The following is an 8,824-nucleotide window of genomic DNA, read 5'->3' as shown; positions in this document are numbered from 1 at the left end:
TTAATTTTCATTGATTTCTTCAATCATTTTTTATATAAAATATATATATATTTATATATATATGTTTATTAGGATTCTAGTCCAACACGTTCTGATAGACATACAGAAGCAATGACATCTCCTGCACCAGAAATAGATGAACCATTTGAAGATGAATCTGATTTACTTGGCAATGACAATGATATTAATCAGGAAGAAGAAGAAGAAGGGGAAGAATTATTTGGGGATAATATGGAAGCGTAAATTTTTATTTTTATTATTTATTTATATTATTTTTTTATTATATAAAAATACTATATAATATGAAATTTGATTTAATATTTTAGTGATTATCGTCCTATGCCAGAATTAGATAGATATGATCCAGATGTAGTAGATGATGAGGATTATTCAGAAATGTCTCAAGGAGAACGTGCAGCTGCTGAAGCTGCTATGCATAAAAGAGATCGGGCAGCAGGCATTATCAGAGATGATAGATATTTACTTTATGGTATTTTTTTAGTTTTATAATAATAATAAATATATTTTTTCAAATATAATATATATTTTTAAATATTTAAGATGAAAGTGATGAAGAAGAAATGCAAACTCGTAAAAGACGTATGGCTGAAAAAGCAGCAGTAGGCGAAATTGAAGACACAGAAGTAAGATTCTTATCTGCTATCATATATCACTTATTTTATTATTACATAAAAATACATAAAAAATTACATAAAAATATTTTATCTGTATATTTATTTTTATATTTTATTTATTTACAGATGATTGAATCTATTGAAAATTTAGAAGATACTAAGGGTCATTCAGTTAAAGAATGGGTGTCTATGTTAGGACCCAAAACTGAAATTTCTAATCGTTTTAAAAGTTTTCTTCGTACACATACTAATTCAAAAGGACAATACATGTATAAAGAACGAATTCGTCATATGTGCGAGAGTAATCAAGTATATTTTCTATTAATCTTATTAATTCTCTAATAATAATCATATTAAGATATAAAAAAAATTTGTTATTTTTTAATAGTCTAGCTTTATTGTGGAATTCCCTATACTTGCTAGTAAAGAACATGTATTGGCATATTTTTTACCAGAAGCACCGTTTCAAATGTTAGAAATATTTGATGAAGTAGCAAAAGAATTGGTATTAACTATATTTCCTAGTTATGAAAGAGTTACAAGTGAGATTCATGTTAGAATATCAGAATTACCATTGATAGAAGAAATTCGTACATTTAGGTAAAATATAGTTATTTATATTTTTTTATAAAGTATATTATTTTATAAAAAATAATATATTTATAATAAAAATTAGGAAATTACATTTAAATCAACTAGTCCGTACTCTAGGAGTTGTTACTGCAACAACAGGAGTATTACCACAATTGTCTGTTGTAAAATATGATTGTACAAAATGTGGATATATACTTGGTCCTTTTGTACAAAATCAAAATACTGAAGTTAAACCTGGTTCATGTCCTGAATGTCAAAGCATTGGACCTTTCATGGTATATATTATTTATATATTTATTAAATTTATTTTGTATATTTATATTTATATTAATTACAGATTAATATGGAGCAAACAATATATAGAAATTATCAAAAAATTACGATTCAAGAATCACCAGGCAAAATTCCTGCAGGAAGAATTCCTAGAAGTAAAGAATGTATTCTTTTATCAGATCTCTGTGATCGTTGTAAACCTGGGGATGAAGTAGATGTTACAGCTATTTATACAAATAATTATGATGGTTCTTTGAATACAGAACAAGTAAAAGTTATTTAATATGCTTATTTTAAAAAATATTATGTTAATTACTTAATATTTATTTGTTATTTAAGGGTTTTCCAGTATTTGCAACGGTTCTTTTTGCTAATCATTTACAAGTAAAAGATTCTAAAGAAATTGTAGAATCTTTGACCGAAGAAGATGTTTCTAGTATTATTAGTTTAAGCAAAGATCATCAAATTACTGATCGCATTATTGCAAGTATTGCTCCTTCAATTTATGGTCATGAATATACAAAAAGAGCTTTAGCATTAGCAATATTTGGAGGAGAGCCAAAAAATCCTGGTATTTTCATTTTCAATATTGCTTTCTACATATTTTTTTCTATATAATAATTTATACAAAATTCTTATAATTTAGGTAACAAGCATAAAGTCAGAGGAGATATCAATGTGTTATTATGTGGAGATCCAGGAACAGCTAAATCTCAATTCTTAAAATATGTTGAAAAAATTGCACCAAGATCAGTATTTACAACAGGTCAAGGAGCTTCAGCTGTAGGATTAACTGCTTTTGTAAGAAAATCACCAACAACTCGTGAGTGGACATTAGAAGCTGGTGCCTTGGTTCTTGCTGATCATGGAATTTGTCTTATTGATGAATTTGATAAGGTACATTTTGTAAAATATTTGTGATAGAATATAAACATTATGTTTTATATTATATTTTTAGATGAATGATCAAGATAGAACATCTATTCATGAAGCTATGGAACAACAAAGTATTTCCATTTCAAAAGTTGGAATTGTTACATCACTTAATGCTAGATGTTCAGTAATAGCTGCATCTAATCCCATTGGAGGAAGATATGATGCTAGTATGACATTTTCAGAAAATGTAAGACATATATGAATATAAAAAAAAAATATATTAAGTTTATATTTTTATATTTTTTTTCTTTTTTTATTTAGGTAGATTTATCAGAACCAATTTTATCTCGTTTTGATATTCTTTGTGTGGTAAAAGATGAAATAGATCCTATGCAAGATCGACATTTGGCTAAATTTGTTGTAAACTCTCATATAAAACATCATCCAACAAATGCAGGAAAAGTAATATCTACTATAGATAATACACATGATATATCTATTCCACAAGATCTTTTAAAAAAATATATAGTTTATGCACGACAAAACATTCATCCTAAATTAACGAATATTGATCAAGATAAAGTAGCAAAATTATACAGTCAATTAAGACAAGAAAGTTTGGTAAGTTAGAAATATTTATGTAGTATTTATAAAAATTCTCAGAAATATATATTTTAACGATTAATAGGCCACTGGAAGTTTACCAATTACCGTACGACACATAGAAAGTATTATACGTATGGCTGAAGCAAGTGCTAAAATGCATTTGCGTGATCATGTTCAAGAAACTGATATCAATCTTGCCATTAGAATGATGCTTGATAGTTTTGTTGATACACAAAAATATTCAGTAATGAAAAGTATGCGCCAAGTAAGTACAAAATATTGCAAATATAATAAATATAATATAATAAATACAACATATACAATTTTATTGAAATTGTAACAAATGTTTTATTATTTTTTAGACCTTCCAGAAATATTTATCATTCCAAAAAAATCATACTGAACTTTTATATTATATACTTAGACAGCTTACATTAGATACTTTAGCGTTTCAAAAAGCTATTCGCGGAAATCGTATTACAACAATTGAAATTTCGGAAAAAGATCTATTAGATCGGGTATAAATTATTTATTTATTTTATAAATTTGTAAATTTCAATAATTAAAATCTTTCTTTTCTTTTAGGCTAAACAAATTGATATACACAATCTTCAACCATTTTATGAAAGTGATATTTTCAAATCAAATAATTTTATTTATGATTCGAAAAGAAAAGTAATAATACAAACACTTCCTGAGACTATTGATGACTGAAAAAACACTAAAAATAATTAGGAATGCAATCATAATTTTATTTACAACATGATATTGTTCATCATATTAACATAATTTTTACAATGAATTATATTTTGATATATTAGTTCAATAAAAAATTAATTTGTTTTACTAAATTTTATAACACTTATATTTCTTGATTTTATATAAGTAAATACTTTCTAATTTATGAAAATGTTCTTGGTACAAAATTATGACCTTGTTTAGTTACAAATATTGATATAATTAAGAAGTATTGTATCATAATATATATAAATAACAAAATTCTATTACAAGACGCGTTATATAAATTATTATTTAAAATTATGTTACATGTAAGTACTTTTTAGATATCTTAATTTTGTACAATGAAATTATTATATATATATATTTATTTATTGTATATGAACTATTTAAATATTTCATAAATATTTAAAAAATGGATCTATTGAAAGATTTTTGTTTTTTTTATCTAAAATAGTTTAATTAACATTATATCTTTGTGAAAATAGAAAATTGTTACAATGGTTACTGTTTCTGCTACTACTACTACTACTACTGCTACTGCTACTACTACTGCTGCTGCTACTATCACTGCTACTACTAGAAACACTATCACTAGAGTCTGATTCACTATCTGAAGATGAACTACTAGTGCTACTATCATTGCTACTACTGCTGCTTTCAGCACTAGAATTTGTATTACTGGAACTACTAAATTCTCCTTTCATTTTTTTTTGTAAACGACTTTTTTTTATTTCTTTCTTCTGTTCTTCACTGTAAATATATAATTTATTAACATTATGTTTTTTGAATTTTAAAACTTGATAACTTAAATCATCTTTTATAAATTTACCTATTAGGTTCTTGTTGTTTCATTAAAGCTTTCTTCAGTTGTGATGTACGTGAAGATCTATGTAAATATTTTCTCTTTCCTTTACATTCATAACTCCAATGTCCTATTTCTAGGCATTTTTGACATCGTATTTTTTGTGGATAAGAATTGCTATAGATGTTAATAGAAAATAGTTTAAATTATTTGTAATTATATACTATGGTGTATTTATTATTTTCTAATTTTAAACTTTTATAAAAATATTGTATTTTATTAATTGTTGAAGAATGAAAAATTAAAAAATATTTCAAATGTGTACTAACCTTTTTTTTAATGCTTTCAGACCGTTTGAACTCATGTTATATTTATATTCATACTTTAAAATATTTAATCCGTTAGTTACATATATTCGATGCTGAATAAAATTTCGAATGAAGTTTGTTTATATACGAAATAGGTTACTTTATTCAATAAGCTTCCATCACACACCATAATATAAATAGCTTTTGAAGATACTATATATACATATATGTAGGTTATTTGACAATATTTTAATAAAAATCACCAATCAAGAATCACTACTAATATTATAAAATTAAAAAAAAAAAAAAAAAAATATATATAAAATTTTTTAATTTCTTAATTTTTATTATTCAATGAATCAATTATTTCTCATAATTTAAAAAATAAATTATGATAAATAGATATTTGCAGATATAGTTTTTTAAAAAAAAATGATTCTTATTTAATAATCACAGATTACATATAAAATAGAACTATAATCTTATGAGATTTTATATCTCATGTTCTGTATTACCGATCATATCAGAAATTAAAAATTGTAACGTAGAAAAATATTTCAAATAAAAATGATATATGATATGTTCTGTATATTTGTAATTGTTACATTTAATTAGAATTTCTTTTATTTTAATAGAATTGTTATCAGTTTATTCTAAATCAATATCTCATGTGACATGAAAACAATAAATGATTATGTAGCTTCCAGATAATATAACATAAAAATGCATTCAATTATGAACATATTTATGATATATTTTTATAATAATTAATATGTATATCTATGTATAGTATGTACATACTAAAAAATTATGTCTTCTTTAGATGATGAACATTTGATAAAATACATTAATAAAAATACAGAATTAAAGATTGTCAAGAATATTTTAAATATAAGAAATAATATTCTTCAACTCAAAAAAAAAACTCTTAAAGAAAAACATAAAGAATTGGTAAATTATTAATGAATAAAAATAAATTATTAATAAATTTAGAACTGTATATGCATACTATAAGATATAAATAAATAATAACATAAAATAAAATGATATCATAGTAATTAATTTTTTTTAAATAAATCTTAAATAAATTAAAATTTTTTAAAAATTAATATATTAATTAAATTATATATATATTTTCAATTTTATACCGATTTAAAATAGATTGTCATTTTAGGATAATATAAATTATAGTGTTTGGATTAAAGAAGATGAATTTTGTAATAAAATTTGGAATTTTTCTTTGATGCATAATTTTAATTCTATTTTTAATACAAATTATGATATTATGGAATTAAACAAACTTCATGAATGTGAATATAATATAATCAATGAAAATTTAAAAGAAATCAATATGTATAATATAATATTGAAATTAAAAGATGAAATTAACATTATTAATAATCAAATAAATCTAATTTGTGATAAAAATATAGAAAAAGATTTAAAAAATTATAAATTTATTTTAGATAATTTAAAATTATTTTCAAAAGAATTATTAGAACTCATAAGGTATAATTATAATTAAATAAAGTAATATTTATGTTTATAAATATTTCGAATTAAAAAAAATTATTTATATATATATTAATTTTAGATTAATAACTACTACAGAAAATTCTTTGAATTTATGTAATATAAATATTAATCAGAAGTCAACAAGTACATCTGAAAGATTTATGAGTGCAAAAAAATTATTTGAAAAATCTACTTTTCATAATAATATTAAAGAAAATAAACTTTTATCTTGTTCTCGTAACATTACTGAAGGATCTAAAGAAGTATATAATATTATATATATATATTATTATTTACAGTATAATTTATTAATGTATATATTTTTTATATTCATATATATTCATATACACATTTTATATTATAGTGTTATAATATTAAAACCAATGTAAAATTTGGCAAATTTATTATGAAAAAACGTAGTCATATTTCTCTTAAATTTGAAAAAAGTGTAAAAAATTCGGAATAAGAAGAAAAAATTAATAACATTATAAAAAAAAATGTATATTTAATTTCTTAAATAATTCAATATATTTTTAACATATTATAAAAAAAAATTTATATATAATAAAAAATTTTAAATTAATTGTAGCATTATAAATGATAATAAAATAAAAAATTCTGAAATGTTTATAATATATTTATATATTTAGAAATATACAGCATTTTATATAATTATATATGTATATTGAATTACATTAATATCATGATTTTAAAATTATACATGTAATGTCGCACTTGATAGACTATTCAACAAGATTATAATTTAAAGAAGCAATTTTTAAATTTTAATATAAACTTTAATCATTTTCCAATCATACAATATAATATATTACTTACATATTTTAAAACTGTTGAACAGTTTATCACAATAATTTTTATTGTAGTATTTCTTTTGGCAACTTTTGCATATATTTTGATATTCTATTTTAATGTGTGTTAAACATACACATGTATTGTTAAAAGAAAATGATATCTTAGTTTCAACATTTTGTACATCTTTTTAGTAAAGAAGATAAATGTATATTTTATAAATTATATACATAATTATTATTGTTCAATTAAAAAATAATCATTTTGACATAAATCCTATAAATTGACATTAACTTTTAATCAACTTATATATTATTACATAATTGCATAAAACATATAATATTAGTATTATCTATAAAATTATTATTGCATAAAGAAAAAAATTTTAACATGAAGTTAAATCTTATGCAATATTATTATCGGTCTTTATTCCATAAAGTAGAAGTTTGAAAGACAAAGTTTAATATAAATACATTATATTATAATATATTTGAAACATAACTATTATGAAAAAAATTATATAAATAGACACATAATAAATCATACACATCAATGAGTAATTACAGAACAGACATATATTTTTTTTTAATTATAATTAAAAGTTTGCTAAGTTCCATTATATGTTTTATATATTTTAATAATTTAATATATAAAATTAAAATTTTGCATTTTTATTTATAAAGTGTTGTAACTTAATAAAATTGAATGAAAATACATGAATATCAATATTTATCCTATAAGTTTCACAATATTTATAATTTTTTTTTTAATTAAGCATATGATAAATGTTTTCAAAATATTGAAAGAACATTAATTAATGAGTAAAAAATATTTGTTTGTTAATTTACAATATATTAATATGATATTATTTTGAATTAATAAATATAGAATTGTGCTAATTATTTAATTTGTTATTGCACAGCCATTGCATAGTAATATAGATTATAAATCAAATTTTTGTGATTGTTTTTATTATTATTATTATAATTTCTAAACAAAAAAATAATATATTTATCAAGTATTCAAATGTATATAGAAATATGTAATATGTGTAAAAAAAATCAATATATTGCTATATGGTTATAAATAAAATCCAATCAACTTCATAAATCCAATATAAACATATATATATATATATATATATACACATATATATATAAGTTTATATATAATTAACCATAAAATAATATGTGTAATACTATTATTTATAATTTATATTGGCACTACACACATTTTAGTGCATATAAAGTACAAAAACTTTAATATCAAAAAAATGCTTACTTTTTAAAATTATGTTAAAAATTACTATCTATGGAACTTAGCAAAAAATAATTTAATAATAATATATTGCCAAAATTAAATAATATATATTATCCATATGTTTAATGGCTCTTTTATCTAATGAGAGCATATTATTCAATTAAATATTTTAATTTTTTATTTTATAATAATAATTATAAAAACGTAATTTATTGATTAAAAAATTTTATAAATTTTAATTATTTTGTAAATTTATTTAAATATAATATAATAAGATAAATGAAGTAGATAATTGCTACTTCATATTGCAACTAATTTAACAAATATAAAAAAAATTTTTTTGTAATTATTCATGATGTTTAAATATAAAATTTCCTCATATATAGTTTTAGAAATAAAAAAAA

The 8,824-nt window shown here is 20.7% G+C and overlaps 2 protein-coding genes across 3 annotated transcripts in view; one reads left to right on the top strand and one right to left on the bottom strand.

Moving 5' to 3' along the window:
• Window positions 1–3,835, top strand: part of LOC102679984 (DNA replication licensing factor Mcm2) — a 4,562-nt gene extending 727 nt beyond the window's left edge. The window contains exons 2-15 of one of the 2 annotated variants that reach the window (XR_004149894.1): window positions 73–239; window positions 327–490; window positions 562–644; window positions 762–944; window positions 1,024–1,235; window positions 1,312–1,504; window positions 1,567–1,770; window positions 1,842–2,073; window positions 2,149–2,399; window positions 2,461–2,625; window positions 2,700–2,999; window positions 3,078–3,249; window positions 3,347–3,502; window positions 3,570–3,649. Coding sequence is in view for 1 of the 2 variants with exons in the window: in XM_006612220.2 (XP_006612283.1) it covers window positions 73–239; window positions 327–490; window positions 562–644; window positions 762–944; window positions 1,024–1,235; window positions 1,312–1,504; window positions 1,567–1,770; window positions 1,842–2,073; window positions 2,149–2,399; window positions 2,461–2,625; window positions 2,700–2,999; window positions 3,067–3,249; window positions 3,347–3,502; window positions 3,570–3,698 (2,622 nt within the window). In the remaining variant the exon portion in view is untranslated. Of the gene's footprint in view, window positions 1–72; window positions 240–326; window positions 491–561; window positions 645–761; window positions 945–1,023; window positions 1,236–1,311; window positions 1,505–1,566; window positions 1,771–1,841; window positions 2,074–2,148; window positions 2,400–2,460; window positions 2,626–2,699; window positions 3,000–3,066; window positions 3,250–3,346; window positions 3,503–3,569 lie in introns of both variants that reach the window. The other variant, XM_006612220.2, reaches the window with a different exon arrangement.
• A 261-nt stretch (window positions 3,836–4,096) lies between these two features.
• On the bottom strand, window positions 4,097–5,082 carry LOC102679856 (zinc finger CCHC domain-containing protein 10-like). Its single transcript, XM_006612219.2, has 3 exons — window positions 4,857–5,082; window positions 4,555–4,704; window positions 4,097–4,475 (listed from the first exon to the last, which is right to left on the bottom strand). The coding sequence occupies exons 1-3, from the start codon at window positions 4,889–4,891 to the stop codon at window positions 4,181–4,183; spliced, it is 480 nt and encodes a 159-aa protein (XP_006612282.1). The 5' UTR covers window positions 4,892–5,082; the 3' UTR covers window positions 4,097–4,180.
• Between the last annotated feature and the right edge of the window lie 3,742 nt (window positions 5,083–8,824).

This window comes from Apis dorsata, unplaced genomic scaffold, assembly GCF_000469605.1.
Source record: "Apis dorsata unplaced genomic scaffold, Apis dorsata 1.3 scaffold_99, whole genome shotgun sequence".
Lineage (NCBI taxonomy): Eukaryota > Metazoa > Arthropoda > Insecta > Hymenoptera > Apidae > Apis > Apis dorsata.
The sequence above is the reverse complement of the archived record's forward strand: the minus strand, read 5'-3'. Positions and strand labels throughout refer to the sequence as shown.